The 23639-nt window shown below is 39.9% G+C and overlaps 1 protein-coding gene across 1 annotated transcript in view; it reads right to left on the bottom strand.

The window, feature by feature from the left end:
• The window catches only part of SCUBE1 (signal peptide, CUB domain and EGF like domain containing 1), a 235134-nt gene that overhangs the window by 63122 nt on the left and 148373 nt on the right, over positions 1 to 23639 (bottom strand). The window contains exons 5-7 of the mRNA XM_058191895.1: positions 20347 to 20472; positions 10698 to 10814; positions 7578 to 7667 (exon numbers count right to left, since the gene is read on the bottom strand). Of these exons, the coding sequence (XP_058047878.1) occupies positions 7578 to 7667; positions 10698 to 10814; positions 20347 to 20472 (333 nt within the window). The remainder of the gene's footprint in view (positions 1 to 7577; positions 7668 to 10697; positions 10815 to 20346; positions 20473 to 23639) is intronic.

Raw genomic sequence — 23639 nt, 5'->3', positions numbered from 1 at the left:
CCAGAAACTACAGAAAGTACAAAACGGAGTAGCCTAACCAGGAACAAGCACTTCTCTCTATACATGAGAAGCTATTATTTATAGCACTTCTCACTATCAATGTTACCGACTGCTACACACGCTGCGTTGGTTGCCAATCACTTTCTAGGTGCAATTCAAGGTGTTGTCCTCACCTTTAGAGTATAGGGACTGGTTATTGGAGGGACTGTTTTCAGTTACGTCTGTCTTCCCAATATACTTGGGGCAGAATGAGTATGTTCCACACCCACTGAATTAAATATTATCTTATGTGTCTTAGCCACAGCTCTTGCTTTCTGGAAAAGCATCCTTGACATACATGGTTCACACTCTCCCAGGGTTTGAGAAGGTCTTTAATACATGGCTCTGTTCCCAAACTTGATTTGGATGTTTGTGGATCCTCTATTGTATTGTTTTGACTTTTATGACTGTTTTCCTGTCCAGCTATTATGTTGTTTTTTTAAAAAAAAATTAACTGTGTAATGTATTTGAATTTTAGGAGGGAAATTTGGGCGGGAAAAAGCACATTGCTGATTGGCTGATGCCTCAGCCAAAATACTATTTAAAGAGGGGTTTTTGCCTGTTGGCTTTTTGCTGGGATCACAATAAACCAAAGAGCTGTTGTCACTTGTATCGTCTCCTGCCTCTTCATTGCCCGAAGTTAACATTGGCGACGAAGGTGGGATATTGAAGGCAGTGAGACTAGGAAAAGAGCTGAAGGAGCAACGTAATTTCAAACCCAGCCAGTCATCCAGAGCGGATACATAGCGATGTCTAGCTATACGCCGCCAGCGCCATTCGACCCAGCCAAGGAGAAATGGGGGTCGTACATGGCTCGTTTCGAGTGTTTCCTTGAAGCTAACGAACTGCAAGGAATATCGGATAATCGGAAGCGCGCTTACTTCCTGAGCCACTGTGGGCCAGAAGTCTTCGATACCGCTGAATCGCTGTCGGAACCAACGCCGGTACAGTCGGTGCCATGGCAAACGCTACAGACGACGCTACGAGCACACTACGCGCCGGTGCCATTGAAGTTTGTACAACAGTTCGAGTTGAGGCAAAGAGTTCAGCGAGAGGGTGAATCAATAAGCGTGTACATGGCCGCATTAAGGAAAGCCGCAAACCATTGTGAGTATAGAGACTTGGAGGACTCTTTATTAGAACAACTCATTTGTGGGGTCAGGGACATCCGACTACAGAGGCGGCTGCTGTCGAAAAGCAACCTAACCCTGGCGATAGCCCTGGATGAGGCCAGGACACACGAGATGTCCACCAAAGCGGCGGAAACCTTACAAAAGCTGAACACGCCAAATGCTGCGGCGAAAGCAACGCCAGTTCACAGTGAAGAAATCCAGGCCGAATTGGACAGTGAAGAAGAGGGAGAGGTTTTCCACACCGGGAGGCCGGGGAGAGGCGACCGGGATGAGTGCGTGAGTTGCGGAGGCCAACACCAATGACAGAATTGCAGGTTCAAAGACGCAATTTGTCGGCGGTGTGAAAAGAAAGGACACATAGCTCAGGCCTGCCAAGCCCCTCAACCTTCCCGGCCAAAATTCAAACCGGCCAATCAACAGGGCGCCGGATCCGCGAAGCGGCCAGGGATTGGTCAGTTCAAAAAAGGCACGAAGTTGAATCAGACCACTGTGAGAGTGGGCCACGCATCGACACGGCTAGAAAAGAAAATATTCACCAAGACATACATCGAAGGAGTGCAGTGTAAAATGGAGATGGATACCGGCTCATCAGTCACGATTATGTCTTGGGACACAATCGCAAGGGACTTGTCAGACGTCGCGAAACGCCAGCTGCAACCCCAAAAGCTGAGAGTGCAAGACTACCAGGGGAACCGAATCCCTGTTCGAGGAGTCACGTCCATCAGAGTGAAATATGGACAATTCAAGAAAACCCTGCCGATCACCATCGTAGATGGAAACTTGCCCAGTTTGCTAGGTCTGGACTGGTTCAGAGCCTTGGGCATGGAAGTAACCGGGGTTCACAGAAGCGGAGTCAACCTGAAGGATGAATTGTTGAGAGAATTCGAGGACGTTTTCCAAGACTGCCTGGGCAAGTACGTGGGGACCCCCATTTCATTCAATTTGGACCCCCAGGTGGCTCCCATTAGATTAAAAGCTAGGAGGGTCCCGTTCGCCCTCAAACCCAAGATTGACAGGGAACTAGACAAATTAGGAAGCCAGGGAATACTAGTCCCCGTCGACCATGCAAAATGGGAGACACCAATAGTGACCCCAGTCAAACCGGATGGATCAGTCCGTATTTGCACTGACTATAAGGCAACGCTTAACAAAGCATTGCAAAAGAGTGCTTACCCCGTTCCCGTAGTGCAACATTTGTTGCACTCGTTAGGACAGGGACAGGTTTTTGCCAAACTCGATCTGGCTCAAGCCTACCAACAATTACCAGTTGACGACGAAACAGCCGAAGTGCAGACGATTGTCACACATCAGGGCGCTTTTAAATGCACTCGACTTCAGTTCGGAGTTAGTGTAGCCCCCGGGTTATTCCAAAACCTAATGGAACGACTCCTACAAGGTCTACAAGGAGTAGTTCCATATTTCGACGATGTACTGGTATCAGCAGAAAACTTGGAAGAATTAGGGGTCAAATTGCGGAAGGTTTTGGGCATTTTCAGGTCTGCGGGGCTTAAGGTTAAACTCAACAAATGCCAGATAGGAGTTGAATCTGTAGAATTGTTGGGTTACCGGATAGATAAGGAAGGCATCCACCCAACTGAGAGCAAAGTGCGAGCCATTAGAAAGGCTCTAACCCCAAAAAACAAAACAGAATTACAAGCATTTTTGGGGCTTGTAAACTTCTATGCGGTATTTTTAAAAAATAAGGCAACGGTAGCCGAACCGCTACATAAACTGCTAGCAAAAAAATCTGTTTGGACTTGGGGCAGGGTTGAGGCTAAGGCATTTGAAGGCGTTAAGAATCTCTTGTCCAGCGATAGCCTTCTAATTCAGTACAATGGGACGTTGCCACTAGTACTAGTTTGTGATGCATCACCCTACGGGGTAGGGGCTGTCCTCAGCCACAGGTTACCGAACGGTTCAAAAGCCCCTATCACATATTTTTCCCGCACGATGTCCGCAGCGGAAAGGAACTATAGCCAACTAGACCGGGAAGCCCTGGCTATAGTTTCTGGGGTTAAAAAATTCCACGAGTACCTGTTTGGGCGGCAATTTGAAATAGTCACAGACCACAGACCTTTATTGGGACTCTTGGCGGGGGACCGTCCAACACCGGTTGCATTATCACCCAGGCTGACCCGTTGGACTATTTTCCTGGCAGCATATTCGTACAAACTGTCTCACCGACCGGGCAAGGATTTGGGACATGCGGACGCTTTAAGTAGATGCCCGTTGCCAGAGTCTATTGAAGACCCGACCCCAGGGACGCCCGTCTTGTTAATTGACTCTTTGGACTCTGGCTCAGTTACATCTACGGAAGTGACTAGGGCATCTTACAAAGACATTGTTGTAAGAACTGTGATCGGTTGTATGCAGAGGGGATGGCCCACTGCACCGGGGGATCGTTTCAAAGAATTTACAAAAAAGCGTTCGGAACTGTCGGTACAAGGGGGTTGTCTGTTATGGGGGGATAGAGTGGTTATTCCGGAGAAATTACGAGGGCATGTGTTGGAACTATTGCATGTGGGCCACCCGGGGATTGTAAGGATGAAAAGCCTAGCGAGAAGTTACATGTGGTGGCCACAAATGGATAAAGACATTAGTGACCGGGTAGGGAAATGCCAAGCATGTCAAGAATCAAGGCCACTACCCCCAACAGTCCCCATAAGGGATTGGGAGAAACCCCAGGGTCCTTGGTTTAGGATCCATATAGATTTTGCCGGGCCATTCCATGGGCAGACCTTCTTAATTGTGGTAGATGCCTACTCGAAGTGGTTAGAAATTTTACTCATGAAAACCACAACAGAGGAAGCTGTAATTATTATTATTATTATTTATTATTATTATTTATTCGATTTTTATACTGCCCTTCTCCTGAAGGACTCAGGGCAGTGTACAGCCAAAAGTAAAAACAGACAATACAATATACAATTAAAATACAAATTAAAAAACTTATTTTATAATTGGCCTAAAAAAACTTTAAAATATATAAAACTAAAACCCCTTAAAATTAATAATAGAAAATTTAAAATCAATAAAATTTAAGCCAGCCCCGCACGAATGAAAAGTTGTGTCTTCAGTTCGCGGCGTAAGGTCCGAAGGTCAGGTATTTGGCATAAACCCGGGGGAAGCTCGTTCCAGAGTGTGGGAGCCCCCACAGAGAAGGACCTTCCCCTGGGGGCCGCCAGTCGACATTGCTTGGCAGACGGCACCCTGAGAAGTCCCTCTCTGTGAGAGCGTATGGGTCGGTGGGAGGCATGCGGTAACAGCAGGCGGTCCCGTAAGTAATCACAGTATTGAGACATCTATTTGTGACACACGGGTTGCCCGACACTCTAGTGTCCGATAATGGCCCACAATTCATGGCCACCCAGTTTGAGGGGTACTTGGCAGAAGAGGGCATCCGACATGTCCTCTCGGCGCCTTTCCACCCGGCGACGAACGGACTTGCATAATGTTTCGTACGCAGTGCCAAGGAAGCGCTATCTAGAATTAGCCCAGGAGATTGGCAATCCAAAATTGATACCTTCCTGGCAGTCCAACATAGAACTCCCTGTGTGACCACCGGCCGCAGCCCATCGGAGTTATTAATGGGTAGAAGACTCCGGTGCCCCCTAGATCGGTTAAACCCAACATACTCCCCTGATGGGTACCAAAGCACAAAGGGAAGAACTAGAACAATGACAACAGGTGACCCGGTATGGGCACATAACTATAGTGAGGGCCCAGCATGGCTAAAGGGAACAATTGTAGGAGTGACGGGCCCAAAGTCATACATAGTGGACATGGGAGATGGCCGAGTGTGGAGACGCCACATAGATCAATTACGAAAAAGAATACAAAACAATCCAGAAACCAAACAGCCAGACCCTGACTACCCAATATTTGAACCAACAGCTAACTCAACCCCGACGCGATCGGAGGACTTAGCTGAGTCTGAAGGAGTCCAGCAATGCCAACCGGCTCCTCCAGAGGACAACAGGGACGACTCTGCCAATAATCCAGGGCCGGATGGCCCAGAGGAGGAGCTGGGAGGAACAAACAGTCCCTCCGACTAGCTCGACTCACTCCCAGGGAATGAATTGCGCAGGTCAGAAAGAGTTAGGAGACGCCCTGTCTACCTGCGTGACTACGTGGAAAAATAACATGCAAATGTTATGCAAAAAACTATGTAAATATGGTACAATGTGTTCTGGGAAGGGAGGAGTGTAATGTATTTGAATTTTAGGAGGGAAATTTGGGCGGGAAAATGCACGTTGCTGATTGGCTGATGCCTCAGCCAAAATACTATTTAAAGAGGGGTTTTTGCCTGTTGGCTTTTTGCTGGGATCACAATAAACCAAAGAGCTGTTGTCACTTGTATCGTCTCCTGCCTCTTCATTGCCCGAACTTAACAAACTGTACAATTGTTATATTCTAAGCTATCCAGAGAAGTAGTTGGTTTCACTTATATTTGCTACCGGTTTGGAACTGTGAGTGCGAGTGCTCGCACGCTTTGCTGGCATGCGACACTTCTGTGCATGCGCAGAGCGTCCGTGATGATGTCCGGGCAGGTGGGTGGGTGGAGCCTGCCGCCGTCGCTGCTACCAGCTCAAGTGAACCAGTAGAAACCCACCAGTAGTCCAGAATCTTTTGGATTGGGCTGCTATACTAAATATAATAAAGAGTAATAGTGTTTATAATTATAATCATCATCACAATCTATTGCTGCTACTTGAATGAATACATTGCTGGAAAATCACTATTTAAATTGAATTTCTGTATTCATGCATACATTTTCTTCCAATCATTCCAAACAGCTATGAAGAGTATACAAATAATTTAAGCCCTAGATATTTTAATATTTTCATTTTTCATTTCATTTATTCACGATGATAAAAGCTGTTTAGAAAATAATGCTTGCACTGGATTCGATTTTAATTTAAATACACAGTAAAAATATGGAAACATACTGCATCTATCATAGACTCTGAAGTGACTATCAATTAACCACCATAAATTGAAAAATTGAGAGGAATTTAGAAATTTTCCTATTTAGAAAATCTAATGTATAACATTAATCAAGATCCTGTATATATGTTCTTAGATATTAATCTTCTTGAGCTGAGTTTCTTCCAGGTAAATAAAAAAAAGGCAGCTAAATTTAACCAAAATATTAATATGTTAGTTTCCAAAAATTTTCATCTGTTTTAGATGAATAAAGAAACAGAAATGAAGGAGAAAATTATAGAAAAGCATATGGAATTTGATCTCTCTCTCTCTCTCTCTCTCTCTCTTTCTCTCTCCCTCTCTCTGTGTAAAAAAGTTAAAAAAATTGCTGCATATAATGTGGGGAGTTTTGATCATGATACTGGTTGCTATGTTGACTTTTAGCTATCAGATCATATATAATGAAGGTAATGTGTCAGTTGAAATATCTCAACTATATTATTTTTGAATGATGGGCCAGGTTTATACAACTATCTTGGAACTCTTAATATTCCCACCCTGTATGTTTAGATAGAAGGTTGGTATTCTAAATGAATTGTAACTTTCTGCGTAATAGAGATGCACAGGTTAAGGCAACAAGCTCATGGGAAATTGGAAATCCATGTGAACAACACATTCTTCTTACTTAGGATAATTGTTCATAGGTAAAATGACTAATATGACTAAATATGACTACAGTTCTAATTAAATGCTATGTAAAAGGAAGGGATAATCCCACAAGAGCAATAAATAATTATTGTTACTGCATTTACCAGCTTTAAATACTTCAAATAAAAAAGTAGAAAAAACAGCAGCTATTGTATTTGGCTATATTCATATAGTACCTTGATTATAAAAAAAAATAACATGACAGCTTATCAACAACAGTAGGCAAGGAGATTTTTCCAATAATTTCAAAATTACTTCAAGGAAACATATATTATTCTATGACCAAAGTATAATGAAAACTTGTTTTAAAGACTCACATAAAAGGGATCAATTATTTTACAACATCACTGCTTTAACCTAAAGCTCAAGAGTTGTGTCAATATGCGTTTTATATGCATCATATCATAATGTCATAGTGCATCAACATGTATCAAATATATATTTGGTAAGTTTGTAGTCATAGAATGACACAAGTCATATGTGAAAAATGAGCATGTGCCAGGTAAGTAACTGAGCGGCCAATGTTTTCTCCTCTGTAGCAAATACTTTCAACATTTAACATGACAAGGTTATAAACAGACTGCGTATACAGAGAAAGTAGAAAAATAAAATTATTATTTTTTTCCAATGAAAACTCAAGATTCTTAACCAATTAGGAACCTCAGCAGAGAGACGAACAAATTAAGTACAAAAATAACTGAAGGCCCCTCATTCCCCACAGAGAAAGACAAAGTTGGGAGCACATCAAAGGAAGTGGAAGAAAAGTGTTACCCATAAGTAGCCGCCGTTTCACCCGCTTGTCCACATCAGCTACTGACGTGGCATTGAACTCAGAGCTCTCAATTGCAGCCTCATCCTTCTCTAAAACAAAGGAAGGGACAAACATGGAGCACTTGGTTAATGAGAAGCCCAGTTTTCCACTGTGGAAGACAGTCTTTTGGCTTTGGGCAACTAAAGCATGAAAACATGAAAACCCCATTGAGAAATGTGATTTAAATCCCAGACACAAACCAAAGTGCATTGGAGGGAGGTGCTAGAATTGGTTAGAAGGGGGTGAAAACAAAGTCATTCACCAGCCAACACTTAAGGAACTGATCTCCCACTAATAAAAACACATACACAAGAAAGGATGCCCAGGACAGATGTTAATTTAGAAATGTAATTTTAACAACATTTAAAGTAAACATATTGTTAAAAAAAAAGAGGAAACAAAAGGTAAGCATGACATGTTGACAAGTGCAAGTTTTTGAACATAGAACAGAGCTACAAGAATCCGGTGATGGGTGGGCATGGAAATGTGCTCATGTTGATTTATTTTTTAATAAAAATAAAAATAAATAGAACACAAGAAATAAAAAACGCATGCATTTTAAAAAAATAAAATGTAAAATAAAAGAAACACAAACTTAAAAATGAAACAAATTGGGCAGTGCTGGTTGCCTGCTTGTCTAATGGAACACAACTAGCTAAACATTCAGTGCTACAAAAAAGATGTCATAGGAAGAGACTAATAATTTTTGAAGCATGCGATACAGCAGAGGGCGGTGTTAGTGATATGGCATCTTGCAGGTAATTTCTGACGTTTGGTATATGAAAAGCTCCAATTCAGCGTTACAGCAAATTAAGGTAGTATTTCAAAATACACCCCAAACGATCCATTTGCAGGGATGAGAAGAGATGATATGAGTAAAGAGGTTAAATCATATGGAAAGCAGTGGTGGCGGGATTAAAATTATATAAAATGGAGACTACATTTCAAAGAAAAAAACAAAACAAAACACAAGGGAACTTGTACATGCAGCAGACATAAAATAAAAGAATAAGCCAAAGAAACAAAAACAAAATGGATTAGACCAGGGGTGTCAAACTCAAGACCCGGGGGCCAGATCCGGCACGCGGGGTGCTTAGATCTGGCCTGCAGGGCCACCCTGGAAACAGCGAAGGACCGGCCTGCGGTGCCTCTGCCAGCGAAAATGGAGTTCGGGAGCTCTGCCACATCCCTGAGCTCCATTTTCACTGGCAGAGGGCTGCAGGAGGCGATTGTGGCTGAAAACGGAGGTTGCGAGGGCCGCACACAGCCCTCCCGAGCTCCGTTTTCACGGCAAAAGGCTGCAGGAGGCTGTTGCAGCCAAAAACGGAGCTTGGGAGCCTGTTTTTGATGGCAGAGTACTTGGCCCACCACAGGCGCCCCCACATGAGTGACCTCAAGCTGGCTACACCCCCTCTGGCCACCCCGCCACCCCAAGGTCAAACATAACCCTGATGCGGCCCTCAATGAAATTGAGTTTGACACCCCTGGATTAGACAAACAGGATAACTTCGGCGCCTTTGCAAATATTTGCATCCGTGCAGTGATGCCAGAATTGCAGACATCACTGAAGAGAGTAAAGAGAAAGGAGAAACAAGGAGCAAAAGGAATCACACGAAGGGGAAGAAGCTGGCAGGGTTTATCTGTGGAAATGCTAAATGGTTCTGTTGTTCTAGGAAGAAATCAAGTTCTAGATGGGATCAGGCTGCAATAGAGGCTTTGGTTTGACGTTTTCTTTTCCTTTTTTTTTTTTTTGAGTTTTTGTTTTTCCAGAAATAATTTATTAACTTCAGATATCATACAAGACAGGCAATCAGGAACCATCACCAGAAAGCAGGAATAAAATGAAAAACAAAACAAAAAATTTGAAAAAAAAATCTAAGAGAAAACTCTACTCAGAAAGTGGAAAAGAAGGTGTAAAAAATGCACACACAAGCAGCAATATGCGACTTACATCAGAACAAATAGTGTAACGTGACGTCATATTACATAGCAACATTGCGAAAATGGAAGGAGAAAGTATAGTGTTCAGTGATTCAGCAGTATGTCAAACCAAACAAAAATCATTAAAAGATACAGGATAGAAATTTAAGTATGGTTTGTTTGTTCTCTCACTTCACCCTCACTTACATCAATATTAAGATGATTCTTAATTATTCAAAAGTAGAATTATGGAGAATCCCCAAATATCCTAAACCTAGCATTGCAGCTACATTTTACTTAGAATCTTAATCTGTCCACTTTTTAAAATGAAATCTATTCATTTCACCTAAGCTAATAGTTGTGAACTAAACCAGAGGTCTCCAACCTTGGCCACTTTAAGACTTGTGGACTTCAACTCCCAGAATTCTGAGAGTTGAAGTCCACAAGTCTTAAAGTGACCAAGGATGGAGACCCCTGAACTAAATCCAGGCTGAGGTATTTCAATGTTGGGACCAAAACCTCTGCTTTACATAATCAAAGTTCGTCAAAGACGAGTTGTTTACTTGGCTTTAATAGTCTTGGCCTTAATAGTCTTCAACGTATGTACTGACTTCATGGAATTAGACAATTTTTTTTACAGATGACAATTTATTTTTCTATAGATATAAGCTAACTTTGGCTAATGCATCCATATTTAAAGAAGAGAATTCTGTATTAATGGTACGCTTTGCACTATCAGCTCTGTACTCATGAAAACTGAGCTTCTATTTTATTCAATGTTTCATTGTAAAATTTAATTAGGGATTATTATTGGACTTTCTGGCTTTTATATGCAGATTCCATTTAAAAATTAAGTAAAAATGCCATCATCTGTTATCTATCAGAATTATTTAAAGCTTACATCAGACACTGCTGAATTGGAGAAAAATCTAGGTGTGGAATTCTGTCAGAAATAGGTAACTCACTCCTTAAAAACAGCTGGGATTTGGCCAGACACTCATTTTTGTTTAAAGTGACAAATCCTTAATCAGTTAATCCATCATTATACTATTTATTTGCTGGCTTACATGACATTCACAATCCAATCTTATCAAATAACATTAAGATTCCTTAACATATCTTTTCTACAACGGAGAACACAATTATAGAAAGGTACTTACCAATGCATGTTCGGCCATCTGAATGCAGTGCGTATTTCTGATGACAACCGCACACAGGACCACTATCGGTGTCATCACACGTGTGTTGGCAGCCTCCATTTCCATAGTTACAGGTTACTAGTTATTTCCCCAAAAATATGTACATACATATATATGAATAAAGCAACAATAAAGCCAATTAGTTCTTTTTGTGCTCCAGACACAAAAAATGATTTACAACTTAAAAAAACAATGGACATGACATTGATTGATAAATGTCTCCCCAAACTTCCTTGCTAAAGAGCAACAGTTTTAAGAAGTTATTAGTCCCAAAGAAATGTCACTCCAAGTAAAGGCATTAAGGAATGTACTTCAGTCCTTTTTTTTTTTTAAATGAGGGGCTTCCACTTGTTCCAAAATTTATTTACACCCCTGTAAGGAACAGTCCACAAGGCTAGAAGCGGGTGATCTAATTGTTTAATTTTGCTAAGACACAGACTATATATTTGATCAATATGGAGAAAGGTCCTTGAACAAAAAAGGCTGCATATAGTAAGAAAAGTAAGCTAATGCCTTGAGATTGGGGTGGTACAGAACAGGGGTCTCCAACCTTGGCAACTTTAAGCCTTGTGGACTTCAACTCCCAGAATTCTGGGAGTTGAAGTCCACAAGTCTTAAAGTTGTCAAGGTTAGAGACCCCTGGTACAGAAGATTTGCAAGTAAAAAACGGCTCTTAAAACCATGTTTTTAACTAGACACACTGATTGCAAAACCGCCTCCCCTAAGCAATAATTTAGGTAAGAAAGTATTACACTAAAGTAAATGCTAAATAAGAAAGTAATGAACTAAAAGGTGCAACAATATACACTGTAAGCCGCCCTGAGTCTTCGGAGAAGGGCGGGGTATAAATGTAAACAAAAAAAAAACAAAACGCCAAAAATAACTTTCTTCCAATATGTAAGGAGCAAGAAGAAAGTAAAGGAAACAATAGGTTCATTAATGGCTTCTGATGGCAAGGAGGTGTCAGGCAGCAGGGAGAAATCAGAACTGTTCTTTGAATCTGTCTTTACACAAAAAGGAAAAAAAAACTCTCAACTTGTCAAAAACATCAGTGTGGACAGAACAGTAATGCAGACTAAATAGGCACAGAATTGATAACAGAACACCTATCCGCTTTGGACAAATTCAAATCTCTGGGATCAGATGATTACATTCCAGGATATTGAAGGAACTGGCAGATGTGGTCTCAGAACCACCAAACGAAATTTCTCAGAACCCCTGAAGCATGAGGAAACTGCCAGAAGACTGGAAAAAGAGCTGATGTGGTTCCAATCTTCAGAAAAGATTTAAAAAAAAGAGAATCCAGGAAACTACAGACCTATCAGCTTGATCTGAATACGTGGGAAAATCCCGAAAAAGCTAATCATCCATCTTTTGTCTCCTGTTTTTCCTGCTTCCCTTAACTTTAGAACTGTAAGTGTAGTTAAGAGTTTTGTGCTATCCATTATCTACTCACAGTACATTCCCCAAATTCATGTAGAAAAATTCATTTTTAATGTACATCAGTGTGCCCATAATAAAAAATGACAAGAAATATCTTCTCTTTCTCTTTCTCTTTCTCTTATCTCATCTCATCTCATCTCATCATCTTATCTTATCTTATCCTTATTTCTGAGGTCATTGAAATGTACTTCCTAATCATGTATGGGTTCATGGACTAATAAAAATTTAGAAGGCTGTAATGTAACAGCCAGCTCAAATTTAGCCATCTTGAATAAAAAGACTCTGCCTCATCAGATTATAAGGAAACTGGAAAAGGTAATCAAGCATTTGTGAATATTTACAAATGAACAAGGCCATTACTGGATGACAGCATGGATTTGTTAAAAACAAATACTCCATATAAACTTAATTGTCCTCTTTGAAAAAGTGACTAAATCAGTGGATCAGGAAAATGCTGTGGAGAATCATAGAATCATCTATTGCAATGTCCTTCCTGTTGAAGACTACTTCAGCTTCAATCATAACAATACAAGACCAAACAATAGATTTAAACTCAATGTTAACCGTTTCAATCTTGATTGCAGAAAATATGACTTCTGTAACAGAGTTATTAGTGCTTGGAACACACTACCTGACTCTGTGGTCTCTTCTCAAAATCCCCAAAGCTTTAACCAAAAACTCTCTACTGTTGACCTCACCCCATTCCTAAGAGGTCTATAAGGGGCGAGCATAAGAGCACAAACGTGCCTACCGTTCCTGTCCTATTGTTTCCTTTCATTATATCCAATTAATATAGCTATTACATACTTATGCTCATATATATGCTTATATATTATATAGTTATTTTCATGCTTATGCTTATATATACTGTTGTGACAAATAAAAATAAATAAAAATAAATATAGTCTACTGGTTCTTCACTAAGGCATTTGACAAAGGAGACCATAACCTACTTCTTGATAAGGTAGAACAAGGTGGAATAGACTGTACCATTATTAGATGGATTCGCCCTCAGCATGTAGTCCTAAATGGAACTACATCTACATGGAGTGAAGCATACAGTGGGGTACCTCAAAGTCTTGGGTTCGGTGATCCGCAACGTCTTGCAAATTTGATAAGTTCCCCTTCTACTTCTCATTTAAATCGTTTATGAAGATATAGAAGAGTATTGGACCTAAGACAAAACACTGGGGTTCTCCACTGCTTACTTCCCTCCATGTAGACATAGTTCTAGTTCCATTAATGACTAGACATTGAATGTGGTTTGTATTTGTAAACCAGTTACAAATCCATCTGGTGATGCTGTTGTCCTACATTTTTCTAGCTTACCAAAAAAGTAGGTTGTGGTCTACTTTGTTAAATGCCTTACTGAAATCCATGTATTGCTGGTCCATTGATTTGGTCACTGTATCGAAGAATGAAATATTTGTTGGGCATTATATCTTTTTGACAAACCCATGTTGGCTTTGCAGATCTGTTGCTTGATTATCTTTTCCAGGATTTTTCCAGATATTGATATAGGCTGATTGGTCTGTAATTTTCTGGATTACAGGAAATTTCCTGGATCCCCTTTTTTGAGTGCATGAACCACATCAGCTCTTTCCCAGTCTTCTGGCAGTGCCCTGGTGCCAGGATCTTTGAAAGTTATGGTTCAATGGTTCCAAGATCATGTCTGCCAGTTCGTTCAGAACTCCGGGAGGTAATCCATCAGGTCCTGGTGATTTGAATTCGTCTAGGGTGGACAGGAGTTCTCTTACCATTTTCTTGCCTACTTTAATTTGAATTCCTAGACTGTCTTTTATGTTCTGTTTTCGGTAGGCTTTTTTCTTTTTGTATGAAGACAGATGCAAAGAAAGAATTAAGCAGCTCTGCTTTCTTCCTGCTGCCTATCACTTCCTTGCCATTTTCTCCCATTAGTGGACTAATTATTTCTTTGACTTTTTAATTTTTTTTTAATATGTTGAATTAACCTTTTTAAAATTACTTTTGACATTTATTGCAAATCTTACTTCATTCTGAGCCTTAGCTTTCCTAACTTCATCTTTGTAGATCCGGGCTAAATGCTGATATTCTGCCTTATTTATGTATCCTTCTTTTAATTTTTTATATTTATTCTTTTTTTCTTTCAATTTACCAGAGAGTTCTTTGCGCAACCATATAGGTTTCTTCTTGGATTTCTTATTTTTCTTTTTCAATGGTATTGTGCTGTTTTCAAATTTCCTATGCTTCTTGAGTTGTTTTCCTCTATATCCCCTATAAGATTTTCACCCATGGAATCCTTCCCAAGCTCTCTCTAAGTTAGTTCTTTTAAGGTCTAAGGCACTGGTTTGATTATGTTCTATTGCTTTTGTCTGCATTATGTTGAATTTCAGAGTGACATGTCACTCTTACCCAAAAGTTCCCATAACTTCAACCTCTTCTATCATTTCATCTCTATTAGTAAGGAATAAGTCCAATAGTTCATCTATTTCTTCTGCTTGTTTGGGTGGCCTGTAGTATACACTTACGGCAATGTCATTCTTTTTTTTAATGTTATCTTTTTTTTAAAATTTGAATTTCTATCCCACCCTTCTCCGAAGACTCGGAGCAGCTTACACTGTGTTAAGCAATAGTCTTCATCCATTTGTATATTATATACAAAGTCAACTTTATTGCCCCCAACAATCTGGGTCCTCATTTTACCTACCTTATAAAGGATGGAAGGCTGAGTCAACCTTGGGCCTGGTGGGACTTGAACTTGCAGTAATTGCAAGCAGCTGTGTTAATAACAGACAGACTTAGTCTGCTGAGCCACCAGAGGCCCATCTTAACCAATATGCTTTCTGAGAAGCTTTCATCCTTGGTTTTATGCAATTCTGTAGAGATCTAGTGATCTCTTACATATAGTGCAATTCTACCTCCTCTTTTGTTAGGTCTTTTTCTTTTGAAAAAGAAGTTTATACCTTCCATTAGTACATCCCAGTCGTGAGTTTCATCCCATCAAGTTTCAGTAATGGCAACTATATCATACTTTCCCTCATACTATTACTTCAGGTTCGCCCTGTTTGTTCCCCAAACTTTCAGTGTTGATGTATAGGCATCTGGTTCCTTTATGGCTGATCCTGAGTATGCTTCCTACATCTCCTACTTTGCCATCTGAGGTTTTCTTCTTTCCCATCACTCTGTAACTTATTTGATTGTAGTTTATGTTTGGGATTAGGTCCTAAAAATCCTCTCCCCTCTCAGTTTTAATTTAAAGCCCTTTGCTGAGCCAATCATTTTTCAAATACATTCTTCTCGGCTCTTGTAAGGTGCAGTCCATCCCTTGCCAGAAGCCCTTCTTGTAGATAATGCAAACTGTGATCTAGAAATCCCAAGTTCTTTTGGTGGCACCAATCCTTGAGTCAGTGGCTCGTTTCTAAAATCCTTTGTTCCCTCATTGGATGTTGACCTTTTGTTGGAAGTACAGATGGGAATACTACTTGTGCTCGTAACTCCTTAACTTTCTTGCTGAGCTGCTCTTGGTATCTTGATATTGTTTTAGATTCGTTGTTTGTCAGGGTAATGATGATTTAATAGCTGACCAGTTGTTGTAATGCTGTAATACTGTAATGCTGTAATGATGATGCAATGGTAGTAATGAGTCAGCATGGTTATTTGACTATTACCACTTTAAGAGACTGTATTATAAGAGAGGCCCTGTTGGGGCCTCCATGCTGTAAATGCCATTTGCCTGTTTGTTCAAGGCCTGTCTCAAAGTACCTGTATGTATATATGTTTTTGTGGATAAAACCACTATATGTAAATACAAACCTATTTACTGTATTTGCTCCTGGGTTGTCTTACCTAGTCACACTGTGCGCACACTGACATTGTTGTGTCATTCATACCCACATGAAGGAGAAGAAAGACAATAATTTGTGGATTTGATTTATTTTAGTGAGGTTCTCAGCCAAATCTTTGAATTTTGCTCCTGGGAGAAAACATACCTCCTTAGATTGATTGCCCAGAATCCTGGCTGATTCTGTTCTCCTCAGAATTGAGTCTCCTATCACCAACATTTGCCTTTTTTTTCCCTGGGGAAGTCTGAGCTATTTTTCTTCCTATCATAGGAGGACTTGATGCTGTCCCTTCTCCAGGTGTCTGCATGCTTCCTTCCAGGGGAGGGTATGAAACAGTGGTGTATTCAGCCAGTTCTATCCGGTTCGGGTGAACTAGTAGCAGCAGCGGCAGGAGGCTCCGCCCACCCATCTGGATGCAATCACGCCCCATTTTTGATGCTCTGCACATGCGCGGAAGGTTACTTTTGCGAACCGGTAGTAAAGGTAAGTGAATACCATCCCTGCTATGAAATCAGTTCCTCACCTCCATTGGGGCTGGACTAGGCTTAACTAGACAGCAAGGGCATTGCTCTTGGCTGTTTTTTTTTTCAATTCTATGAGTGATATGTTTCCATCAGTCTATCTCTATAGGTTCATGTATAGGTGCACTCAAAAATGTCCAGGTTTGTTTTTTTTTACTTAATTTAAAGAGGAATTAATCCTCTGCTAGCCATACCATGTTTCCCTAAGTGTAAAATATATATACAATTGTTTTTGTAAAATATATTAGCTTTCAATTATGATTCTTTTAAAATGTATTCATAAACTCTATGCTAAGCATATTTGCATGCAAATTTTATTTTGCTACGTGTGCAGCAAAATTTACTTTGGTTCATTTTACAGGCATTTTATTCCTAGTTTCAATATTTTGTTCTAAAGCAGACTCCCAGAAGTCCATAAATCAACCCCTTATTCCCTTGCCCCCACCTCACCAAAAAGGGGAAAAAAAAGAGAAGATCTTGTCCCTTCCCTTTTTTGGAAATTTGTTTGATGAATGAGCTGCTAAGGGGAAGCAGAACTGATTCCATCACTATAAAGTGCTTTCTGATGCCATGAAGTTAATTTTTCTCCCCTGAGTGGTAATTTCTACACTAGTAGTTTATAGTATGTTCTAGAGTTATCCAACTGTTCTGTCAAAATAAAATAATTTTGGGGAAACTATGAAGTTGCTGTGAACAAGGAAACAATTATATATTATAATTATATATTATATATTATAATTATATTATATATATATTATATACAATTATATATTATAATTATATAATTAATGCTTATATATATGCTTATATATTATATAGTTACTTTCATGCTTATGCTTATATATACTGTTGTGACAAAATAAATAAATAAATAAATAAATACATTGAAATGTATCAAGCTGTCCTGTCTCTGCATTATTTTTTCCCTGGCATTTCTATTTTCAACTGTGTTACATCTGTCTGTCTGTCTGTCTGTCTGTCTGTCTGTCTGTCTGTCTATCTCTCTATCTCTCTATCTCTCTATCTCTATCTACTTATCTACCTATCTATCTATCTATCTATCTATCTATCTATCTATCTATCTATCTATCTATCTATCTATCTACCTACCTACCTATCTATTATCTATCTATCTATCTATCATCTATCTATCTATCTATCTATCTATCTATCTATCTATCTATCTATCTATCTATCTATCTATCTGTCTGTCTGTCTGTCTGTCATCTATCATCTATCTATATCTTTCTATCATCGATCTATCATCTATCTATCATCTCTTTCTCTCTCTCTCTCTCTCTCTCTCTCTCCATCTATCATCTATCTATCATCTTTCTCTCTCTCTCTATCACCTATTTATCACCTATTTATCTATCTATCTATCTATCTATCTATCTATCTATCTATCTATCTATCTATCTATCTATCTATCTATCTATCTATCTATCTATCTATCTATCTATCTATCTATCTATCTATCTATCTATCTATCTATCTATCTATCTATCTCATATATATATATATATATATTTGTTTTCTGAGGTTTTCACGGGTGTTTGTATATAGGTCTTTGGTTGTTTGGGTTTTCTCCCGTGTAAAATTGGAAGTGTCTTGGCGACGTTTCGACGAAGTCTCATTCGTCATCTTCAGGCTTCAGCTTCGTGCTTCTGGGAGCAATGTGTGATCGCAGCTGTTTCTTCCTTTTAACTGCTAGTGGGGGTTTGAACTGATTGGGTGGGAACTTGGCTGTGCTCTGATTGGATGGGGGTTTTTCTGTGCTCTGATTGGCTGGGGGTGTGTCATGTGTTGGTGGGGGCTTGGTTGTGCTCAGTCTAGTCTGTGCTGCAGGGGGATTTGAGCTGGTGAGCTGCATAGCTGTTGTTTGGCTTTGTGGTCGTGCTACATCTTCATAGTGGGTGTCAGTCTGCTGCATGAATGGATTGGAGGGGTTTGAAATGGCTAATGTTGCAGCTGCGGTCTGGCTTCTGGTCCTTGGTCATGCTTCATGATCAGTGTGGGTTTGGGTGTGCTTTCTGGGTGGATGTGCGGTGGTGACATCCTGTGTGGACCTTGTGAGTGTGGGTCTGGTGTCATTCCTCGTGTTAGGGACTCGTTTGTCAATAAGGGCGGGTTTCCAAATGGCTGGTAGGCGGGAGGTGTCATCTCGTTTGTTCATGCTGTGTGGGCGTTTTCTATCTCAATGGCTTCTCTGATTATTCTGTTGTTAAAGTGTTCAGTTTTGGCGATAGTTCTGGTCTTTTAAAGTCAATATCATGTCCTGTGACTTTAAAGTGTTGGACCAGGGAAGAAGTTAGTTCCTCTTTTTGAATGAGTTCTTGTGTTCTTCAATCGTGCACTTATTCTTCTGTTGGTTTGTCCAATGTATGTGGTGGGGCAGGCGGTGCATGGGATTTCATATACTCCTTGATTTTCTAACTCAATTTTGTCTTTGGGGTTTCTTAGGATGGTGGATATTTTTCTGTTTGTGCAGAATGCTGTCTTGATGTTGTGTTTGTGGAGGATCTTGCTGATTCTGTCTGTGGTGCCTTTTATATATGGGAGGAGGGCTGTGCCGTTTTCTTGTTCTCTGTCTTGGATTTTAGTGGGGGGTTCTTTTTGGATTAGCTTGGTAATCTTATTTGTTTGGAATCCATTGGATGTTAGTACGTTAGTGAGAGTGTCTAGTTCGGATTTTAGGTGTTGTTCATCAGCTAAGCATTTTGTTCTGGAGATGAGTGTCTTGGCTACGGAGTTGATCTGTGCTGGGTGGTGGTGTGAGAGTGCGTGGAGATAGCGGTTTGTGTGTGTTTTCTTCTGGTAGATGGTGTGTCCTAGGGAGCCATTGGGTTTTTTGTAGACTAAGACATCCAGGAAGGGAAGTTGGTTATTAACTTCTGTTTCCATGGTGAACTGTATTTTGGGGTGTAGGCTATTGAGGTGTGTGAGGAAGTTGTCAAGTTTTTCTTTCCCGTGTGGCCAGATTATGAAGGTGTCGTCTACATATCTGAGCCAGAGTTTGGGTTTGTGATCAGATTTTTCTAGTGCTTGGGTTTCAACCCTAGGACACACCATCTACCAGAAGAAAACACACACAAACCGCTATCTGCACGCACTCTCACACCACCACCCAGCACAGATCAACTCCGTAGCCAAGACACTCATCTCCAGAACAAAATGCTTAGCTGATGAACAACACCTAAAATCCAATTTTACACAGGAGAAAACCCGAACAACCAAAGACCTATATATATATATATATATATATATATATATATATATATATATATATATATATATATATATATATATATATATATGTATATATATATATATGTATATATATATGTATATATATATATATGACAAAATTTCCATCTATCAATTGCAAAAGGCCACACTTCTTGGATCTGAACATATACTAACTACACCAATACATTATGACATCCTAGGTTTTTGGGAAGAACTTAATGCATATGAAGGCTCACACCAGCTAAAAAATTGTCAGCTCTAACTTCTCATTGTTGGAAACAGATAACGATAATTAAACTGGCTCAGGAGGCATGAAATGCAACAGAGAAAATATTAACTAGAGTTGGATATTCTAATTTTCAACTACCAGTTTAACTTCACAGAAATGGTTGGAAAATTAATCTGTTAAACCTTCTAAATGATTCAATTTCTCTTGCTTTTTACAGGAAAAAAAAGCCCCTTCAGCAAAAAGCTCTAGTCAATGAAATCATACCGTTTTCCCGATTTTAGATAACAACAGCACTATGGAAAATAAAGCATATTGGACAAATGAAATTTAGCAATACATCTACCTACATTTGCAATCCTTCTGGTTTTTGGCAAGTTCAAATCCAGGCCTACATTCACAGGCAACCCCACCTTTGGGTGTCTCCCGGCAGATATGTTCACACCCATGATCTTTGTTCATGCAGTTCATACCCTCTGGGAAAAAAAGAGAAAAAAAATGAAGATGTTCTAAGAAATATCTGAACAATAATAAATTCTCAGCAGTCGTAAGGATTTTCTGTCTCCTTTCATATAATATAGAAAATGTTTCCCCGAAAATAAGACCCAACCAGAAAATAAGCTCTCATCTTATTCAGAGCACACAAGACCCACCATCACACCAAGGTAGTGCCTCCCTGGGGGTCAAGATATTATTATTATATTTTGCCTTATTATATAAAATACTTTATATAAAACTGAAGGTAGCAAACATACCTAATGCTCCTGCCTTCTATTTTTCCCACAACAAAAATCCTGCAAGGTGGGTTGGGTTGAATTATTAGACCAATAACGCCCAACTGGATTTCATGCTTAAGGAAGGTGAGAACTCAAGTCTTCTGGTTTCCAGGACAGCACTTATTCACAACATCAGACTGGCTCTCAGGAATGTTCATTAAGTTACAGTGAATATGGTTTTTAAAAAAACTTTTTATCATAACATTTAAATGTTGAAGTATTAAAATGCAATATAACTTAATCTCGGTAATGGAAGAGTGTATTAAAACAATAATCAGTGAATATTTATTCAGTGAATATAAATATTTAGTGATGTCCTTGTGGGGGGCGTGCATAAGCGCACCACCGTGCCTACCGTCCCTGTCCTACTGTCCCCATTTATTTGTACTCATTTCCTATGTTCACGTCCATGTTTATACTAATTTCCTATGTCTATATCCAAGTTTATACTTATACCTGTTACCTTGTACATGTTTGACAAATAAATAAATACTACTAAATACTAAAAAAAAAAAAATTGGACAGGTCTCATTCGAAGCCAAAGAGGTCACACCCATAAAAAAAATATGGTAAGATGTAAATTACAGAAACTCATACTGGCTTAATCATCACCTGGGTCAACAAGGACTGTACCAGGTGTTGGAGTTCCTGGACATCTGAAAGATGGGACTATTGGCTCACCAACCAGGACTACTGGCTCATCAACTAGGACTATTGGCTCACCAACCAGGACTATTGGCTCACCAACCAGGACTATTGGCTCACCAACCAGGCCAACAGCTGCAGAACTATTGGACGGAAAGATGTTTATCCATTGCAAATATACAGTGATTGAAAACAAAGAAATAATGATCAAATCCAACAAGAAGAGGATATTTGAGATGAATGCACCAGTTCTGGAAGGAACAGCAATATCTAGAATCAGAAATAACAGAACCGAGGTTAGCAGATCAAAGTTGATTTAATATGAAATAGAATATTCATGGAAGCAGAACTGGAAGAATTGCAAAGGTCTACCCTGACCAAAGAAATGAAAGCATTGCCAGAAATAACTCAGACTATAATATAAGGGCAAACTAGGGGGAGTTGGCAATAGAGGAAACCAAAAGATATAGAATTGTTTTATTTGGAACCAGGCACACTCTCCTCTGTCTGAGAAAGAACAAAGCCCTCTAATTAAATAAATAGAAAAATTGAAAGAAAGAATAAATGAGCATTCAGAACAGGACAAAAATCATAAAATAAGGTTGCCAGCATTGAAGCTTCTCCGAAGAAACAGCTAGCACAAGCATTATTAGAAGCTAGTACAGCAGCATCAAATATATGCACTATCTCACTACATGAAACAAACCAACTAATGTACAAAACAACTGCAGTTATAATCGTATAATTGGGATGCAAATCAAAAAAGAGAAATAAAAAAAAAGAGAGAGAGAGAGAGAGAAAAAAGCTAAACACTACACCACTGAAATTGAAGATCAGGCTAGAAAGTTAGATTAGAAAACTGAAATTAGATGCAAATAAGTTAGAACAGATGAAAGAAAAGAAATTTTGGGCAAAGATATTTGTTGTCGTCGTTAGTTGCGAAGTCATGTCCGACCATCACAACCCCATGGACAACGTTCCTCCAGGCCTTTCTGTCCTCTACCATCCTATGGAGTCCATTTAAGCTCACGCCGACTGCTTCGGTGACTCCATCCAGCCACCTCGTTCTCTGTCGTCCCCTTCTTCTTTTGCCCTCAATCTTTCCCAGAATTAGGCTCTTCTCCAGTGAGTCCTTCCTTCTCATTAGGTGGCCAGAGTATTTGAGCTTCATCTTCAGGACCTGGCCTTCTAAAGAGCAGTCAGGGTTGATCTCCCCTAGGAGTGATCGGTTGATTGCCTTGCTGTCCAAGGGACTCATAGGAGTCTTCTCCAGCACCAGAGTTCAAAGGCTCAATTCTTTGGCGCTCAGCCTTTCTTATGGTCCAACTTTCACAGCTATACATTGCAACTGGGAAAGTCATAGCACTTTTTTTGGCAGGGTGATGTCTCTGCTTTTTAGTAAGCTATCTAGATTTGCCATAGCTTTCCTCCCCAGGAGCAACCTCTACTGTATATTCATCAGGGATATGATTTAGATCATACCGGAGTGGCCTAGTGCTTTTTCCTACTTTCTTCAATTTAAGTCTAAATTTTGCAACGAGAAGGTCATGATCGGAGCCACAGTCAGCTCCTGGTCTTGTTTTACTGAGGTCAGTAATGAGCTTCTCCATCTTTGGCTGCAGAGCACATAGTCAATCTGATTTCTGTGTTGACCGTCTGGTGATGTCTATGTGTAAAGTCTTCTCTTGGGTTGTTGGAAAAGAGTATTTGCTATAACCATCATATTCTCTTGACAAAATTCTATCAGCCTGTGCCCTGCTACATTTTGTACTCCAAGGCCAAACTTGCCTGATATTCCAGTTATCTTTTGACTTCTTACTTTAGCATTCCAATCTCCCATAATGATAAGGACAACATTTTTTGGTGTTAATTCTATAAGGTGCTGTAGGGCTTCATAGAACCGGTCAATTTCATCCTCTTTTTCCAGGGCAATTTTTTTTTATTTTTCCATAAAAATTCCCACAATTTGACCAGTGTACAATACAATCACTTATCCAACAATCAATCCTATACTCAAATTATACTCAATCAGGGCTGCTCGACCGCCACTCCCTCCCTTAATCCTTTCTACCCTTCTCATCCTTCTTCAACTTTCCCCACCATCCTTCTCCTCGCTTTCCTACTTCCCCGCCTCTTTCCCACTTCTCACTACCATCTTTTCTAACCCTCTATCTTCTCCTCCTATCCTTTCTTCTCCCTCCCTTCTTTCCTACCTACCTACC

Source organism: Ahaetulla prasina, chromosome 7, assembly GCF_028640845.1.
Source record: "Ahaetulla prasina isolate Xishuangbanna chromosome 7, ASM2864084v1, whole genome shotgun sequence".
Lineage (NCBI taxonomy): Eukaryota > Metazoa > Chordata > Lepidosauria > Squamata > Colubridae > Ahaetulla > Ahaetulla prasina.
Note: the sequence above shows the minus strand (reverse complement) of the source record. Positions and strands in the feature narration are given on the sequence as shown.